This window comes from Scyliorhinus torazame, chromosome 14 (assembly GCF_047496885.1).
Source record: "Scyliorhinus torazame isolate Kashiwa2021f chromosome 14, sScyTor2.1, whole genome shotgun sequence".
Classification (NCBI taxonomy): domain Eukaryota; kingdom Metazoa; phylum Chordata; class Chondrichthyes; order Carcharhiniformes; family Scyliorhinidae; genus Scyliorhinus; species Scyliorhinus torazame.
This window is the reverse complement of record NC_092720.1, coordinates 44,937,209-44,957,545: the sequence shown is the minus strand read 5'-3', so window position 1 is coordinate 44,957,545 and position 20,337 is coordinate 44,937,209. Positions and strand designations below refer to the sequence as shown.

General features: G+C 46.3%; 1 protein-coding gene across 2 annotated transcripts in view; it reads right to left on the bottom strand.

The window, feature by feature from the left end:
- daw1 (dynein assembly factor with WDR repeat domains 1) overlaps positions 1 to 17,023 on the bottom strand; it is an 83,782-nt gene extending 66,759 nt beyond the window's left edge. For both annotated transcript variants that reach the window (XM_072474072.1, XM_072474073.1), the window contains exons 1-2: positions 16,903 to 17,023; positions 15,838 to 15,910 (exon numbers count right to left, since the gene is read on the bottom strand). In XM_072474072.1, the coding sequence (XP_072330173.1) occupies positions 15,838 to 15,910; positions 16,903 to 16,942 (113 nt within the window). In that variant the 5' untranslated portion in view covers positions 16,943 to 17,023. The remainder of the gene's footprint in view (positions 1 to 15,837; positions 15,911 to 16,902) is intronic.
- Positions 17,024 to 20,337: the final 3,314 nt, after the last annotated feature.

Below are 20,337 nucleotides of genomic sequence, written 5' to 3'. Positions count from 1 at the left end.
TACTCATCGTTAGACTTTTAATCAAGATTTTTCAAATTCAAATTTCATCATCTGCTGTGGTGAGATTTGAACCTTGGACCCCAGAGCATTACCATGAATTACTAGTCCAGTGACAATACTAGTACCCCACCACTAAAGCAGTCTAAATCTATAAGCAAGACCTGGACAATATTCAGGCATGGGCTAATAAAGTGGCAAGCAACATTTGTACCATACAAGTGACAGCTACCGAACAGGGGCTGGTTTAGCACAGGGCCTATTCGCTGGCTTTGAAAGCAGACCAAGGCAGGCCAGCAGCACGGTACAATTCCCGTATCAGCCTCCCCAAACAGGCGCCGGAATGTGGCGACTAGGGGGTTTTCACAGTAACTTCATTTGAAGCCTACTTGTGACAATAAGCGATTTTGATTTAATTTCCAACAAGAGAGAATCTAACCATCTCCCTTGACACGCAACAGCATTACCATCACTGAATTCCTCACTATCAATATTCTGGGGTTAACATTGACCAGAAACTGCCTTACAAGACCTCCTCACCGCACAGGACCTTCAACCGACGTTATAGAACATAGAACATAGAACAATACAGCGCAGTACAGGCCCTTCGGCCCACGATGTTGCACCGAAACAAAAGCCATCTAACCTACACTATGCCATTATCATCCATATGTTTATCCAATAAACTTTTAAATGCCCTCAATGTTGGCGAGTTCACTACTGTTGCAGGTAGGGCATTCCACGGCCTCACTACTCTTTGCGTAAAGAACCTACCTCTGACCTCTGTCCTATATCTATTACCCCTCAGTTTAAAGTTATGTCCCCTCGTGCCAGCCATATCCATCCGCGGGAGAAGGCTCTCACTGTCCACCCTATCCAACCCCCTGATCATTTTGTATGCCTCTATTAAGTCTCCTCTTAACCTTCTTCTCTCCAACGAAAACAACCTCAAGTCCGTCAGCCTTTCCTCATAAGATTTTCCCTCCATACCAGGCAACATCCTGGTAAATCTCCTCTGCACCCGCTCCAAAGCCTCCACGTCCTTCCTATAATGCGGTGACCAGAACTGTACGCAATACTCCAAATGCGGCCGTACCAGAGTTCTGTACAGCTGCAACATGACCTCCCGACTCCGGAACTCAATCCCTCTACCAATAAAGGCCAACACTCCATAGGCCTTCTTCACAACCCTATCAACCTGGGTGGCAACTTTCAGGGATCTATGTACATGGACACCTAGATCCCTCTGCTCAGCCACACTTTCAAGAACTTTACCATTAGCCAAATATTCCGCATTCCTGTTATTCCTTCCAAAGTGAATCACCTCACACTTCTCTACATTAAACTCCATTTGCCACCTCTCAGCCCAGCTCTGCAGCTTATCTATATCCCTCTGTAACCTGCTACATCCTTCCACACTATCGACAACACCACCGACTTTAGTATCATCTGCAAATTTACTCACCCACCCTTCTGTGCTTTCCTCTAGGTCATTGATAAAAATGACAAACAGCAACGGCCCCAGAACAGATCCTTGTGGTACTCTACTTGTGACTGTACTCCATTCTGAACATTTCCCATCAACCACCACCCTCTGTCTTCTTTCAGCTAGCCAATTTCTGATCCACATCTCTAAATCACCCTTAATCCCCAGCCTCCGTATTTTTTGCAATAGCCTACCGTGGGGAACCTTATCAAACGCTTTGCTGAAATCCATATACACCACATCAACTGCTCTACCCTCGTCTACCTGTTCAGTCACCTTCTCAAAGAACTCAATAAGGTTTGTGAGGCATGACCTACCCTTCACAAAGCCATGCTGACTATCCCTGATCATATCATTCCTATCTAGATGATTATAAATCTTGTCCCTTATAATCCCCTCCAAGACTTTACCCACTACAGACGTGAGGCTCACCGGTCTATAGTTGCCGGGGTTGTCTCTGCTCCCCTTTTTGAACAAAGGGACCACATTTGCTGTCCTCCAGTCCTCTGGCACTATTCCTGTAGCCAATGATGACATAAAAATCAAAGCCAAAGGTCCAGCAATCTCTTCCCTGGCCTCCCATAGAATCCTAGGATAAATCCCATCAGGTCCCGGGGACTTATCTATTTTCAGCCTGTCCAGAATTGCCAACACCTCTTCCCTACGTACCTCAATGCCATCTATTCTATTAGCCTGGGGCTCAGCATTCTCCTCCACAACATTATCTTTTTCCTGAGTGAATACTGACGAAAAATATTCATTTAGTATCTCGCCTATCTCTTCAGACTCCACACACAATTTCCCATCCCTGTCCTTGACTGGTCCTACTCTTTCCCTAGTCATTCGCTTATTCCTGACATACCTATAGAAAGCTTTTGGGTTTTCCTTGATCCTTCCTGCCAAATATACACCAGATACATCGATGACATTTTTTTCCTTTGGACCCACGGCGAAGAATCACTGAAACGACTACACGATGACATCAATAAGTTCCATCCCACCATCAGACTCACCATGGACTGCTCTCCAAAATCAGTTGCATCCTTGGACACACGCGTCTCCATCAAGGACGGTCACCTCAGCACTTCGCTTTACCGCACGCCCACGGATAACCTCACGATGCTCCACTTCTCCAGCTTCCACCCTAAACACATTAAAGAAGCCATCCCCTATGGACAAGCCCTCCATATACACAGGATCTGCTCAGACAAGGAGGAGCGTAACAGACATCTACAGACGGCATTGCTGCAACAGCCTCAGTACTCAACACCGACAACTGCCAATCTCCAGACGCAATTCTGCAACTCATCCGCTTCATTCTGGATCACGTCTTCCCCTTCGACAACAAGTTCTTCATCCAGACACACGGAACAGCCATGGGGACCAGATTCGCACCCCAATACGCCAACATCTTCATGCACAAGTTTGAACAAGGCCTCCTCACCGCACAGGACCTTCAACCGACGTTATACACCAGATACATCGATGACATTTTTTTCCTTTGGACACACGGCGAAGAATCACTGAAACAACTACACGATGACATCAATAAGTTCCACCCCACCATCAGACTCACCATGGACTACTCTCCAAAATCTGTTGCATTCTTGGACACACTCGTCTCCATCAAGGACGGTCACCTCAGTACTTCGCTTTACCACAAGCCCACGGATAACCTCACGATGCTCCACTTCTCCAGCTTCCACCCTAAACACATTAAAGAAGCCATCCCTTATGGCAAGCCCTCCGCATACACAGGATCTGCTCAGAAAAGGAGAGGCGTAACAGACATCTACAGACGCTGAAAGATGCCCTCGTACGAACGGGATATGGCGCTCGACTCATCGATCGACAATTCCAATGCGCCACAGCAAAAAGCAGCACCCACCTCCTCAGAAGACAAACACGGGACACAACCGACAGAGTACCCTTCGTCGTCCAGTACTTTCCCGGAGTGGAGAAACTACAACATCGTCTTCGCAGCCTTCAACACGTCATCGATGAAGATGAACATCTTGCCACGGTCATCCCCACACCCCCACTACTTGCCTTCAAACAACCGCGCAACCTCAAACAAACCATTGTTTGCAGCAAACTACCCAGCCTTCAGAACAGTGAACACGACACCACACAACCCTGACATGGCAATCTCTGCAAGACCTGCCAGGTCATCGACATGGATACCACCATTACACGTGAGAACACCACCCACCAGGTACCCGGTACATACTCGTGCGACTCACCCAATGTTGTCTACCTCATACGCTGCAGGAAAGGATGTCCCGAAGCGTGGTACATTGGCGAGACCATGCAGACGCTGCGACAACGAATGAACGGACATTGCGCGACAATCACCAGGCAGGAATGTTCCCTTCCAGTCGGGGAACACTTCAGCAGTCAAGGGCATTCAGCCTCTGATCTCCGGGTAAGCGTTCTCCAAGGTGGCCTTCAGGACGCGTGACAACGCAGAATCGCCGAGCAGAAACTTATTGCCAAGTTCCGCACTCATGAGTATGGCCTCAACCGGGACCTGGGATTCATGTTGCATTACATTCATCCCCCACCATCTGGCCTGGGCTTGCGAAATCCTACCAACTGTCCTGGCTTGACACAATTCACACCTCTTTAACCTGGGGTTACCCCATCTCGGGATCTGTAAAGATTTACTCACCTGCTAATGCTCGCATTCTAAGCATTGTCTGGCATCTTTGAATTTGTCTATATATATGTTTCTGGAACATACTATACCTCTTCATTCACCTGAGGAAGGAGCAGTGTTCCGAAAGCTAGTGTTTGAAACAAACCTGTTGGACTTTAACCTGGTGTTGTAAGACTTCTTACAGAAACTGCCTAGATGAGCATAGCTCCAACAACACTCAAGAAATGCGACATTATTCACGACAAACGCTTGAACAACATCCCAGCCACCACATATTCCCTCCCTCCACAGTTGCAGCAGTACATGCCGACACTATATGGTCCAGAAAGGCTGCTCACCACCAGCTTCTCAAGAGCAATTAAGGATGAGCAACAAATGCTGGCCGTGCCAATGATGCCCACATCCTATGAAAGAATGTTTTAAAAATCTGCAATATTTTGTCCAGTTTTGCGCCTATAATATGGTATCAATAGAGAGGATCACCAGATTCATACCTATCTTATAGGTCCTTAATTACCATGATAGGTCTATAGAACTCTGTCTTTTTATTCTTTTTCCAAAATCCTTTGACCTTAAAGAGATTTAATTGCAGCATTTAAAATAACGAAGTTGTGACACTGTGTCCATATGGATTGTCTATTTAATAAGTTAATAAGTTAGCGAAAACCAGGGAGTACGTGTACATAAGCAGAGGGCAAGGTTAGATGTTAGGAAATGTTCCCTTTCACACAGGACCATTGACCTTTGAAACAATTTGCAAGCTTGTGCAGAATGTATTTTCTGGAAGCATTCAAAAGGGCATTGAAACAAGCATTTGAAAATGGAAAAAAAATGTTTAAAATCATAAAATACAAATGAACTACAATATGGATAAGTGCGAGAGGGGATATTTTGGAAGAAAGAATAAGCAGGCGACATACACCTTAGAAAATGGGGCTGTGAAATTCAACTCCATGGTGCTTGATTTTTTTTGGCACTACAAGTGCCATTTTGATTCAAATGGTGCCACAGAATATATCTGGAGCTTGTTGCACTTTTTGCCATTTTAGTGAAACAATTAGCCTGCACATCGAGAGCATCCATATGTAAAGCAGGCAGATGATGATGTCAATCAGCTTGCAATGCTGCCACACTAGCACTGTCATTTTGGATCATGTTCCTACTTCACCTTGCATAGACTGACATCATGCAGCAGCAGAAAGGAATCCCCTCCTTGGCATCGCTACTTAAGTGGATCATCAACAATTTTCAGTTTATTGTTGATTGATTTCTACTAGTTCTTGCTGAATTGTGTAAGTATTTGGTGGTTTTTAGAATTCCCAATAGGAAAAAAAAAAGAATTTGGGGTCATATTCTTATTTTCAAGTTTTACTGGTGTTCCATTTTCAGGTATACAAAACCAGTCAGAACCAGTATTCTTATTTCCCCATTTTACTTTTTTTACCTTCTGGGTTGTTTAAAGTTGCTAACGTCTGGCACATCAGTCGGACTTCTCTGCCTCACAAGGAGGTCCTCACTGAAATCTGCCACCTAGTACAGCCAGAACAGCAACCTCAGGGCAGGTTAAGGATAACATTGCCAGTAGCTGTGAAAGTGACAATGAGCTGGATCTTCCCAGGCTGGAGCAGGCAATAAATGCAACAGCTCCCAGTTTACTGTCCACCATTGCATAGAGGAGGTCAGTGAATGACTGTATTCCAAAAGAACTGAACATACTTCATTTTCACCTGTCAGAGAGAAGCAGGTGGTGTAAGCACATAGCTTCCCCATAGTGCGGAGGGCCATCGACAGTACCCTCATTGATTACCAAACATCGCATGTAAATTCTGAGATGAGTTATGACCAAAAAGGATTTCACTCCCTCAACATTCAGCTGGTGTGTAACCATATGCAACATTACATGTAAGTCAATGCTCAGTATCCTATAAGCGGTCAAGGTGCCTTCATTCTACTGCAATTGCATTTAAATTGTCACAACAAACCAGAGGGTGGTTACTGTGCAATCAAGGGCTTTCAGCTGACCACATGGCTCATGGTTTGGGTGCTAAATGCACACACGCTTGGACAGAATACATGCCCGACAACTGATGGAGGGTGGAATCGTGTGGGGGCACCAAGGGTCTCGGCTGCTAGCTGGAGAGCCAGCAACAGCCCAGCGTTGTCTCGTTTCAGAAAGACCTGCTGCAGCTTGTGCCACCCAGGACTTAAACTGGACAACAGTGCACCTTCCCAAGGAAGTTCCGCCTGCCGGGAGTTGCCAGCTAATCAGAGTCTGGCACCTCTATTGAACAGACTCACCCAGGCAAGAGGGAGATTGTCGGGTGGAAGTAACGTGGGAGGAGGCATGGCGCAAACATAGCAGGAGGCTCTCAGCAGTTTCCCACCCTTTCGATGCCAGGCCCTTTGATCAAACAGTGCTTATGAATGAGAAGCTACCACCCTGGAAGAATGTGAGCAATCCCTCACAGATACATTTGTCATGCTGCATGCATGGTGAGCACCGCTGTCCGTTACTGGGTTAATACTAATGGCAACTGGATGAGGCCGTTAAACGGGCATTATTTGCCCATGGGCCTCTTTTATGGACTTCATCGTGGTGAAGGCGGGTATATGGCAGAATCACCACCTGTTCAGACACTGGTGTAGTGTTGCCTCTGTTCACTCTCTATGTCATGTTGCAGGATGGATGCAAACTACTGCATCCATGTCTGTTTGTGACAAATCCTTGAAGGCAGGACAAGACCTTCAGTATGCCAGACCATTCCCACTCGACTTTAGCAACTTTAAACAACTGTCATGCCTGATTAAATGTCCCCCTGCGACAATACACGCCATAGGGGAGGGCACAAGATTCCATTCAATGTGTGATCAAGCAGGCCAAACAATGTTACCCTGACTGGAATAGTCAGAGGAGTCCAGTAATACTTGGCAACGGCCGTATGCTGACCAATTTTCCAATCATGAAGTAACTGCCTTTCCACAAGCCACATAGTCACCAGTCTAGGAGGAAGAAGGGGAGGAGGAATGGAAGAGGCAATCAATACAATCCCTTTCTGGATGGGTTCGCTGTGACTGATTCATCCGACTTGAGTATCAGTAAATGAAAACCCAGTTTCTCATTCACCAACAGTCCCACACTTTACCTTGCCATCACGTCATCCACTTGATCACAATGTAAAACAAAATATAACACAAAGTAAAAACCTCAACCAAATGCATCAATCATGTATAATCATATTGCCCACTAATGTCAATTAATCACCATGGTAGAATCCATTTGTGCCTGATTTTTGGTTGCCTTTGCCTGTCCAACTACTCATATGCAGGTCTGCACCAGGGTCTGCGACATGGGGAAGACTGCAGGTGGCTTTGTAGAATGACCTAGAGCATCTCTGGGCCTTGAAGGTCCAGTTTTTGACTGCATCATTTCAGCATTGATGACAGGAGTCTGGGCTGGCTGACAGGCAACTGCAGTAACAATAACAGAGTTGCATTGCTGGGTGAACGAATAGTGCCATCCGAAGAGAGGACAACTCTAAATCGCTGGCTTTGAAAGCAGACCGAGGCAGGCCAGCAGCACGGTTCAATTCCCGTGCCAGCCTCCCCGAACAGGCGCCGGAATGTGGCGACTAGGGGCTTTTCACAGTAACTTCATTTGAAGCCTACGTGTGACAATAAGCGATTTTCATTTCATTTCATACTCTTCCTGTTCTTCTTCCTTCAGCACTGCCTGGCCGGGTTCCAATTCCTCATTATCAGAAAGAAGAATAGTACAAGGGTAGATTTATGGTGAAGGAAAAGTGAGGTAGCAAGTGGTGCATATTTATACCACCTACAGCTGTAAATCAGAAGAGATTTTTGAATCACAGCAGAAGCGGGATGTAAGGAGGAGGAGGATTAGGTATTAAGATACCAATATCTTCCATTGCTTCAGCCTCAGCAATGGCTGTAACAATGCAAATTGGCACAGAGATGAGAAAATTAGGGAATTAAACACGTGGCTAAAGGAATAGAGTGGGAAAGAGGGGTTCCATTTCATGGGGCACAGGCATCAGTATTGGGACAGGAAGGATCTGTACCCCTGGGACGATCTCCACCTGAACCAATCTGAGACCTGTGTTCTAGCGGAAAGGATAAATAGGGTGGTCATAGGGTGGTCACAAGGACTTTAAACTAGCACATGGGGGCAAAGGGTAAAGCTACAAGAAGTATAATGGTTAATAGGAACCAATGCAGCAGGTCGGTATGTGAGGAGAAGGTAGAGGTTTATAGGATGAACATGCTGGGCCAGTTAACGACAATGGAGGAGAAAGGAAACGTAAAAAATAAAAATGTAAGGAGACTGTGAGAGCGAAAGTTGGGGATGAGGCTGAGTGTTAGCAAAGACTGATAAAGGAGGTCAGAATGTCTGAAAAGCATATTACACAAGAAAATCCTGCAAGGGAAAGACAAATCAGGAGGACATATTTAAAAACCTTGTACTTAAACGCACACAGTATTCAGAATAAAATCAATCAGCTGACAGTACTGTCATGTGAGAGTACCCTTAAGAAATGGGTGTTTATAAATGGGTGTATATAAATATCTGTAGTGAGAGTACCTTGAAGAAATGGGTGTTTACGACTGCACTGATGTCAGAGAGTGGGTGGAGCTAGGCTGTCTGTCTGCTTTTTACTTTTGTTTTAGGCTGTTCACTGCAGGGTGTGTTTTAGTTTCGTTTTCAGTGTTGGAGCTGAAGCCAGACAGAGCAGGTGTACTGTTGATCTCTCTGCCATGAAAATACTATCTCTTGATCATTTGGTGAATTCAGAATTATAAATGTTCTCAGTAGTGAATGTAAACCTAATGTGCTTCTGTTAAAAGGTGTTTCTTTTGTCTCCTGGATGTTGTTTGGGAAGTTATTAAGGATTACTTCGTGTTGTATTCTTTGGGGGTTGTATTTGAATTGATGGTTACTAAGATGTTTACTGTATGTTTTAAAAAGGTTAACTTGAGTTCATAGAATAAACATTTGTTTTAAAAAATATTTTTCCATTTCTGCTCTACCACACCTGTAGAGTGGGCCGTGTGCTCCCCATATCACAATCTATTAAACGTTGTGGGTCAGGTGAACTCTATGATATACTTTGGGGTTCTCTAAACCCTGGCCCATAACAGTACAAAAAGGAATAAAGGGGTATGATTTGGGGGGATTATTGAAACATGGTTGCAGGAGGACCGGGCCTGGGAGTTGAATGTCTTCTGTATACCGAAAGGATAGACAGAATGGAACAGGAGGTGTAGATGCTTTATTAGTTAAAAATGTCATCAAGATTGTACTAAGAAATTATATTGGCACTCAGGACCAAAATGTTGAATCGATCTGGGTGGAAATAAAAGACAAGGGAAGGGCTATTTTAGATTTTGTATTATGTAACAAAGAAGGATTGATAAATAGTCTTGTCATTAAGGATACTCTTGAAAGGAGTGATCACAGCATGCTAGAATTTCAAATTCAGATTGAGCGAGAGAAGACAGAGTGCCATACTTGAGTTTTAGTGTTGGGCAGAGGTAAGAGGAAAGAGTTGGCCCAAGTAGACTGGGGATAGATAATTGAGGGTAGGACAGTTGAACAATGGTGGATGTTCAGGAGATATTAAATACCACTCAATTAAAGTAAATTCTGACAGGAAGGTTCAGTAAAAGGCTACTAAAAATAAAAACAAAAGAGCGAAGGTGAACTACGAAGGGAAACTAGCAGAAAACATAAACACCAAAAGCTTCTATAAATATATAAAGAGGAAGAGCTAAAGTAAATGTTGGCTCTTTAGAGGACGATATTGGTGAGGTAATAATGAAGATCACAGAGATGGCGGAGGCACTGAACCAATATTTTGCCCCTGTCTTCACGGTGGAAGATAATAAAAATTTTCGATAAAGTACAATTAATGCAGAGGAATTTGGTACAACAACCTCACGAGGGAGATGGTATTGAACAAACTGATGGGATTAAGGGCAGATAAGTCTCTGGGACCTGATGGCCTGCACCCTAGGGTATTAAGGGAGGTCCACAGGGCAACTATATTCTGTAAGGTAAGAGGGGATGGAGGCTAGGCCAGTTGCATGCTCCTCCTGTAGGATGTGGGTGGTGAGAGATACCACCGGTGTCCCCGCTGACTAGACCTGCGGGAAGTGCACCCAACTCCAGCTGCTCAGAGACCGTGTTAGGGAACTGGAGCTGGAGCTGGATGAACTTCGGATCATCCGGGAGGCAGAGGGGGCAATAGAGAAGAGTTACAGGGAGGTAATCACACCCAAGGTACAGGACAAGAGTAGCTGGGTTACAGTCAGGGGAAAGAAAACTAACAGGCAGACAGTGCAGGGATCCCTCGTGGCCATTCCCCTTCAAAACAAGTTTACTGTTTTGGATGCTGTTGGGGGGGACAACCTACCGGGGGAGCGCTCTAGCGGCCAGGTCTCTGGCACTGAGTCTGGCTCTGGGGCTCAGAAGGGAAGGGGGGAGAATAGAAAAGCAATAGTAATAGGAGTTTCAATGGTTAGGGGAATAGATAGGAGATTCTGTGGTCGCGAGCGAGACTCCCGGAAGGTATGTTGCCTCCTGGGTGCCAGGGCCAGGGATGTCCCGGATCGTGTCTTCAGGATCCTTAAGGGGGAGGGGGAGCAGCCAGAAGTCGTGGTGCACATTGGTACCAACGACGTAGGTAGGAAAAGGGGTGTGGAGGTAATAAACAAGTTTAGGGAGTTAGGCTGGAAGTTAAAAGCCAGGACAGACAGAGTTGTCATCTCTGGTTTGTTGCCGGTGCCACGTGATAGCGAGGCTAGGAATAGGGAGAGAATGCAGTTGAACATGTGGCTGCAGGAATGGTGTAAGAGGGAGGGCTTCAGGTATTTGGATAATTGGAGCGCATTCTGGGGAAGGTGGGACCTGTACAAGCAGGACGGTTTGCATCTGAACCAGAGGTGCACCAATATCCTGGGAGGGAGGTTTTCTAGTACTCTTCGGGAGGGTTTAAACTAATTTGGCTGGGGAATGGGAACCAGATTTGTAGTCCAGCAACTAAGGTAGCCGATATTCAGGACGCCAAAGCATGTAGTGAGGCATTGGGGAAGGGAACACTGACAAAGGAGAGTACTTGCAGGCACGGAGATGGGTTGAAGTGTGTATACTTCAACGCAAGAAGTATCAGGAATAAGGTGGGTGAAATTAAGGCATGGATCGGTACTTGGGACTACGATGTGGAGGCCATCACGGAAACGTGGATAGAAGAGGGGCAGAAATGGTTGTTGGAGGTCCCTGGTTATAGATGTTTCAATAAGATTAGGGAGGGTGGTAAAAGAGGTGGGGAGGGGTATTGTTAATTAGAGATAGTATAACAGCTGCAGAAAGGCAGTTCGAGGAGTATCTGCCTACTGAGGTAGTATGGGTTGAAGTCAGAAATAGGAAAGGAGCAGTCACCTTGTTGGGAGTTTTCTATAGGCCCCCCAATAGTAGCAGAGATGTGGAGGAACAGATTGTGAAACAGATTTTGGAAAGGTGCAGAAGTCACAGGATAGTAGTCATGGGTGACTTCAACTTCCCAAACATTGAGTGGAAACTCTTTAGATCAAATAGTTTGGATGGGGTGGTGTTTGTGCACTGTGTCCAGGAAGCTTTTCTAACACAGTATGTAGATTGTCTGACCAGAGGGGAGGCCATATTGGATTTGGTACTTGGTAATGAACCAGGGCAAGTGATAGATTTGTTAGTGGGGGAGCATTTTGGAGATAGTGATCACAATTCTGTGACTTTCACTTTAGTAATGGAGAGGGATAGGTGCGTGCAACAGGGCAATGTTTACAATTGGGGGAAGGGTAAATATGATGTTGTCAGACAAGAATTGAAGTGCATAAGTTGGGAACATAGGCTGTCAGGGAAGGACACAAGTGAAATGTGGAACTTGTTCAAGGAACAGGTACTACGTGTCCTTGATATGCACGTCCCTGTCAGGCAGGGAAGAGATGGTCGAGTGAGGGAACCATGGTTGACAAGAGAGGTTGAATGTCTGGTTAAGAGGAAGAAGGTGACTTATGTAAGGCTGAGGAAACAAGGTTCAGACAGGGCGGTGGAGGGATACAAGATAGCCAGGCGTGAACTGAAAGAGGGCATTAACAATCTTTGGTGGGTAGGATCAAGGAAAACCCTAAGGCCTTTTACACATATGTGAGAAATATGAGAATGACTAGAGCGAGGGTAGGTCCGATCAAGGACAGTAGCGGGAGATTGTGTATTGAGTCTGAAGAGATAGGAGAGGTCTTGAACGAGTACTTTTCTTCAGTATTTACAAATGAGAGGGGCCATATTGTTGGAGAGGACAGTATGAAACAGACTGGTAAGCTCGAGGAAATACTTGTTAGGAAGGAAGATGTGTTGGGCATTTTGAAAAACTTGAGGATAGGCAAGTCCCCCGTGCCTGACGGGATATATCCAAGGATTCTATGGGAAGCAAGAGACGAAATTGCAGAGCCGTTGGCAATGATCTATTCGTCCTCACTGTCAACAGGGGTGGTACCAGGGGATTGGAGAATGGCGAATGTCGTGCCCCTGTTCAAAAAAGGGATAGGGATAGGGATGACCCTGGGAATTACAGGCCAGTACGTCTTACTTCGGTGGTAGGCAAAGTAATGGAAAGGGTACTGAAGGGTAGGATTTCTGAGCATCTGGAAAGACACTGCTTGATTAGGGATAGTCAGCACGGATTTGTGAGGTGGAGGTCTTGCCTTACAAGTCTTATTGAATTCTTTGAGGAGGTGACCAAGCATGTGGATGAAGGTAAAGCAGTGGATGTAGTGTACATGAATTTTAGTAAGGCATTTGATAAGGTTCCCCATGGTAGGCTTATGCAGAAAGTAAGGAGGCAAGGGGTAGTGGGAAATTTGGCCAGTTGGATAACCAACTGGCTAACCGATAGAAGTCAGAGAGTGGTGGTGGATGGCAAATATTCAGCCTGGATCCCAGTTACCAGTGGTGTACCGCAGGGATCAGTTCTGGGTCCTCTGCTGTTTGTGATTTTCATTAATGACTTGGATGAGGGAGTTGAAGGGTGGGTCAGTAAATTTGCAGACGATACGAAGATTGGTGGAGTTGTGAATAGTGAGGAGGGCTGTTGTCGGCTGCAAAGAGACATGGATAGGATGCAGAGCTGGGCTGAGAAGTGGCAGATGGAGTTTAACCCTGAAAAGTGTGAGGTTGTCCATTTTGGAAGGACAAATATGAATGCGGAATACAGGGTTAACGGTAGAGTTCTTGGCAATGTGGAGGAGCAGAGAGATCTTGGTGTCTCTGTTCATACATCTTTGAAAGTTGCCACTCAAGTGGATAGAGCTGTGAAGAAGGCCTATGGTGTGCTAGCGTTCATTAACAGAGGGATTCAATTTAAGAGCCGTGAGATGATGATGCAGCTGTACAAAACCTTGATAAGGCTACATTTGGAGTACTGTGTACAGTTCTGGTCGCCTCATTTTAGGAAGGATGTGGAAGCTTTGGAAAAGGTGCAAAGGAGATTTACCAGGATGTTGCCTGGAATGGAGGGTAGGTCTTACGAGGAAAGGTTGAGGGTGCTAGGCCTTTTCTCATTAGAATGGAGAAGGATGAGGGGCGACTTGATAGAGGTTTATAAGATGATCAGGGGACTAGACAGTCAGAGACTTTTTCCCCGGGTGGAACAAACCATTACAAGGGGACATAAATTTAAAGTGAATGGTGGAAGATATAGGGAGGATGCCAGAGGTAGGTTCTTTACCCAGAGAGTAGTGGGGGCATGGAATGCACTGCCTGTGGAAGTAGTTGAGTCAGAAACATTAGGGACCTTCAAGCAGCTATTGGATAGGTACATGGATTACGGTAGATTGATATAGTGTAGATTAATTTGTTCTTAAGGGCAGCACGGTAGCATTGTGGATAGCACAATTGCTTCACAGCTCCAGGGTCCCAGGTTCAATTCCGGCTTGGGTCACTGTCTGTGAGGAGTCTGCACATCCTCCCCGTGTGTGCGTGGGTTTCCTCTGGGTGCTCCGGTTTCCTCACACAATCCAAAGATGTGCAGGTTAGGTGGATTGGCCATGCTAAATTACCCTTAGTGTCCAAAATTGCCCTTAGTGTTGGGTGGGGTTCCTGGGTTATGGGGAGAGGGTGGAGGTGTTGACATTGGGTAGGGTGCTCTTTCCAAGAGCCGGTGCAGACCCGATGGGCCGAATGGCTTCCTTCTGCACTGTAAATTCTATGATAATCTATATTAATCTAGGACAAAGGTTTGGCACAACATCGTGGGCCGAAGGGCCTGTTCTGTGCTGTATTTTTCTGTGTTCTATGTAGATTTGAGATCAGGAAGAGGTCAGCCAGGATTTTATTGAATGGCTGACCAGGCTCAAAGGGCTTAATTGCCTACTTCTGCTCCTAATTCCTATGTTCCTATCTCTTGTATCAGGTTAAGACATGCAGCTGTGCCCATCTCCTGCCAATCAGGCGATACTGCCTCTGGTTAAGAGCAAGTGACAGGGATGTATGTCAGTGACTGTGGAAAACTATGTTTGCTGATGTGGTTATCAACATGTTTGAACAGCTGGCAATCTGTGCAAGATGTGAGATGCAGCTTTGAATTTTACAAAAGTGCAAAGTAGATGAGGGTGAGGTAAGGCATGTAAATTTAGTGCATGTGTTGTGCTTGATGGAGATTGTTGGTAAGTGCCTGGTGGCAGTACGGTGCATTGAGTAATGTGTTAAGTTGGTGGTGCAGTTGGTGAGAATTGGCACTTGGAAATGACTTTGACCATTAATGGGGGAGGTAAATGAACGGCTTACAACATTGCATCCACTCCTCAGTGCAAGGCTCTTGGCATTGACAGCAGAAATAATCTGCTCACACTGCCTTTGCACTTTGATTTCTGGGTCTCCTGTGGATAGAGCGTATCTCTCCTTATGAAGACTGCCCCATCAAGGCATCCATTGCGGTGTCAGAGCAACTTGGAGCTTTTTATCCTATTCAGTGTTTGTTTTGCTTGCACTCTCTTATGCAACCAGTTTCAACATCTGTTCCAGGGAGAATGCACCCCTCCCTCCCCTTTCAAGAGATACAGATTGACTGTAAGTAGTGAGGTTAGCTTTGAATGTTATATGTCGTAAATCATGGACTTCCTGCTGAGATGTGCAACCACTTAGCAGCATGTTTAGCACTGGCTACATGCACCTATCAAACAAACCAGCAGGCAGTGCCAAGTTCAAATGCTGTTTACATCAGTAACAACATCTGATGAAAGGCCATCAACCTAAAACATTAACTCTGCTTCTCTCTCCACAGATGGTGTTGCCCTGCTGAGTATCTCCAACATTTGCTGTTTATATTTTATAAAGATATGATGAAAAGGCGAATTGAAGAGGGACAAGAGGACCTGTTGGACAGAACCCCCCTGTTTTTGTGCTGTGAATACAATTTCATTTTTGATAGACAAGGAAGTCAAGGGTTATGGGGGTAGGGGGAGGGGGAGGCATGCTGTGAACAGAAAAGAGTTGTGGCCAGAACAAGATCAGTCGTGCGCTTAGTGAATGGCGGGCAGAGCAGGCTCAAAGGGCTGAATGGCCTACTTCACCTCCTAAGTCCTATGTTCCTTATACCATATCAAAATAATTTGCATTTTAATGTGGCTCAGACATCACACTTACACTGGAGTCAAGTCAAGCAGATCGATGGACTTGTTCTTGGTCTCCCCTCCTTTTTCATATTCCAAAATAATTCCTGTGCAGAGAGAAAAAAAAGCATTCATTGTGCATTTGTGAAAATAAAGCAACTGAACTTTTGATAATTTCAGCATCAATTTGTGCAGGCTCGAGGTTTTTTAGAGCGGAGGAGGCAAAACCTCATCAACCACAGTTTTAACTTTGTATTCGACTTCATAAACCACCAAAGAAAAAAATAGGTAGAAAGTGTTTGGTAACAAAGTTTCAAACATCAAACCTGCTGTGCTGCCAATATAAAAAATATATTTACAATTTTTAAAACTAATTTGAGTGAGCAATCTGAAGGAAAAAAGCCTCAAGGATCACAGCATTGGGGACTGGGGTTCATGGAGCTCTCCTCACTGACCAAGGCTCAGGTGCATCACAATCTCTTACAGGCTGCCCTCAGGTGTACTCCAGCCCTTCACCCCGGGCCAGGTAAGTAACCCCCCACCTTTTCACCCTGGGTGGATAGTACCCGCGCATGCCCCTTAATCCCGGACAAGGCATACTCCCGACCACCCCTTTACCCCGGTCCTGTGGTACACCCGCTCATCCCTTCACGCCAGGATTGGCAGTACTCCCACCCACCCTTTCACCATGGTCAATACCCACACCATCCTCTTCACTGCAGGATGGGCAGTACCCCCACCCACCCCTTCACCCAGGCCAGGCAGTACCCCCACCCCCTCACCATGGCCACTACCCCCACCCACCCCTTTACCATGGGCTGTACCCCCCACCCACCCCCTCCCTTCACCCCAGGCCGGGCAGTACCCCCACCCACAACTTCACCATGGGCAGTACCCCCAGCCACCCCTCCCTTCACCCAGGCCGGGCAGTACCCACACCCACCCCTTCACCCTACACTGGGCAGAATCCCCACCAGCCCCTTCAACCCAGGCCGGGCAGAATCCCCACCCACCCCTTCACCCCAGGCCGGGCAGTACCCCAGGCCGGGCAGTACCCCCACCCACCCACCCACACCGGCGGGGCCGGGCCGGGCCTGACCTGGTGGGTAATACCGCAGCAGGAACCTCTTGAGTCTCATCTTGCTTCTGGCGCGTCCTTCTGTTGCCGAGCAACCAAACCGCCACCCGGCCTGCGCAATCGCACATGGGAACAGCCGGGACGCATGCGCACCAGCCAAGAGCCGGGTATTTTGTGGGTGGTGGAGGAGAGGACACTTCCAGCCCCAGCAGCAACCTGCTGGTCTCAAATTCAATAGGCAATGGTTAGTAGGTTAATACTAAATAGGTGGGGCGAGGTCTGGATACAGTAGACAAGAGAGAAACGGTTCCCATTGGCAGAAGAGTTGAGAACCAGAGGACACAGATTTAAGGTGACTGGAAATAGCTGGGTTGTCTGGCGATGCCCAGTTGTACCGCTTCGGCCCTGTGCCACCATTGCGATCGCTGGAGATCCAAGAACTCTGCTCATTCCCCCAACCTCAGTGTGATACTCATCCTCTCCATTTAGTGCCTCTTTAGTTTTAGGAACCAGAAAGGCTATTTTATTCAAAACAAAATACATTACACCCATTTTCACCTCGGTAATTTCCTTTAGCTCGAGCCTTTTCAATGGCAGGCTGTTTCAATGTGGGGGTCGCGACCTGCAGGTGGTTCATGAACAGGTATAAAAAGGGTCGCAGCGCACCTTGAAATTAATGTAAGTATCCCAACTACTGGGTAAGATCAGCAGGATGGCAAACAGAAAGAATGCCACGAAAGTGGCTTTTGGGAGGAGAGATACGAGAGAATGCATGGCCCAGGAGTGAGAAACAGAGTTGACTGGCTGGCAGACAGACATCCCAACAGCAAGCCAGATGGTTAGCTGTAATTTAGAATTGTCACACAGACTGAAGCTGAATAAAGGGACATCTGATTATCACCAATCAATCTGATTTTTCACTGAACTGGTCGTTCAGTCAACTAACCTTACATTGAGTAACGTTTCAGGATCACCCAGCAAGAGACTCAGTCCCCATTCCTGTAGAGAAGCTAGCACAGACCCCCACGAGCAAACCCTCCATATATACACGCACTCTCTTGGTCCTCTCATTGGAAGGAGCTTTTGGGAAGCCAATCACCAGGTTGGAGAGTTTACACCTCCATTCAAATTGTGTTGAAACACTCTTGTGGGTAACACTCTTGTATCGACATCAGACAGACGATTGTGGGTTCACCTCCACCTAGGCTAACACCCCAGTGTAGCATTGCAGGGGTGCTACCTTGTTAGAAATGCTATTTTCCAAATACCATGATAAATGGAGGCTCTGCCTCATGTGGATGTAAAAGATTCCATGGGGCTATTTTGAATAAGAGCAGGGAGTTATCCCTGATGTCCTCAGTAACCTCAACCAACATCACAAAAATAATTATCTGTTCTTTATCACATTGTTGTTTGTGAGAGTTTGCTGTTCATATATTTGCATTACAGCAGTGGCTGTACTTCATTGGCTGCAAACTACTTTGTGCTCATGTAGTTGTGAAGGTGTTTGCAAAATGCAAATCTTGTTTTTTTCCAACATCGACATCAATTTCATGGCTCTCCTCTGAACTTTAGAGTTTTACAGCACAGAAAGAGGCCCTTCGGCCAATCACATCTGTGCCAACCATCAAGTGGGTCCTGAAGATCAGCCAGTTGGCCAAAGTGGATCCCAGGAAAGAAAGCTTGACAAACACTGTTTTATGGCATGCACCCATTTCAATCAAGCGAGCATGTACATCAGAGATTGAAGACTTCAAACTCCCTTACAAATGCAATTTGAGCAGATTTTCATGTTCCTGCTTCTGAAGTTACTGAAACACCAGGACACAGCCACAAAAATTAAAAATGGGTTGAGAAATTGGCTGACTCCCTTGTGGGTATATGATCCACTTCACCCGATTTTTCTTGATGCACTGTACCTGGGTGATTCAAAAGGTTCAAGTTAGGAACGCAACTATTTTCTGCACCAATTTTTTTGAAATATTAATGAGAATATTAAATACATGGATCATGTTTTATCTAATCTCACGTTCTGAGTGGCAATTCAACTCTGCATCTGTTTTCCATTGTCAGCAAGATTTAGCTTTAGGTTTTCTGCACATGTGCAGATAGGTGCACATATTATTAGATGGGTATCGGTGGCAATCTTTTAGCTCAGTTGACGGGACAGTTAGTTTGCGATGCAGAGCAAGGCCAACAGCACGGGTTCAATTCCTGTACTGGCTGAGGTTAGACATGAAGGCCCCTCATTCTCAACCTCGCCCCTTGCTTGAGGTGTGGTGACCCCCAGGTTTAATCGCCAGTCAGCTCTCCCCCTCAAAGGCAAAAGCTGCCTATGGTTATCTGGGACTACGGTGACTTTACCTACAAGGAGAGATGTGTTACATGTAATGGCTAGCATGTCAATAAAATATACTGGTAGGAAAGTACCAAATCTAGATATTCCTCTGACCTACCTGCAATTTCAGGTGGTACTGCAATGGGGATTGAAAATTACCCAGCAACCTCCTGCATTCATTAATTCCAATCTCTTCCAGGATTTCCCATTGGAAGAAATGACACATGTTCATTATGCATCTAAGGAAGGTGACAATGAGCATGTGTGTGAGTACGGGCCTGGGTATAAATTGTGTATGTTTGTATGAATTCAAGACTAAACTTTTATTTTGCTTTTAAAACTTACAGAAACCTGTCACATTCCTTGTTCCTGACTATGAAAGCACTCAGGAGTTAAAACACTGGGCTGGAATCACCTTTTTGAGATTAAGTGCGAAGGAATGTGGCATTTAATGACAAAAAAAAATGGTGTCGACCCCTCACCGATCGCTGGATCAGTGAAGGGCTAGCAGCCGCACCGCGTAAAACTCACAGTTCCCACGATAAAAAACGGCTGGAGAATGGCCGGGTCCATGGCTGCACATACGCACAGCGACAACTTGCAGCGGTCGCGCCATAAAACATGGCGCCGGCCGTTCGTGGACCCGGCCTGCCAGATAGTGCCCCCCCCCCCCCCCCCCCGCCTCCCCTGGCCACCAACCACCAGTCCCCCCAGCCCTCGCGGAAGCCCCTCTGGCCAGCAGCATGGCCCCCACCCGACTGTGGCAGTGCTGGACACAGTCTGCAGCCGCCACACCAGGTTCCTGAGCGCTGAGACCACACATCAACCGCGCGGGCGGGAACTCGGTCCATTGAGGACGGCGCATTGGGGGAGGACCTTCGGGTGATGCGCTAATGCGTTCCAATGGCGTGCAGCGCGCGACGCGATGATGCCATTTCAGAGCGGGCGGAAGATACAAAACCTGAGTCACCCCCCCCCCCCCCATTTGACACACCAGCCATCTTGTAGCTTGTCTGACTGTCACTTTGGTGCCATTTGGCAGAATATTACTTGCATTACTAACCACCACAAATGATTTCTTTCATCCCAATAAATACACAATTTCACCAAAGAATGTG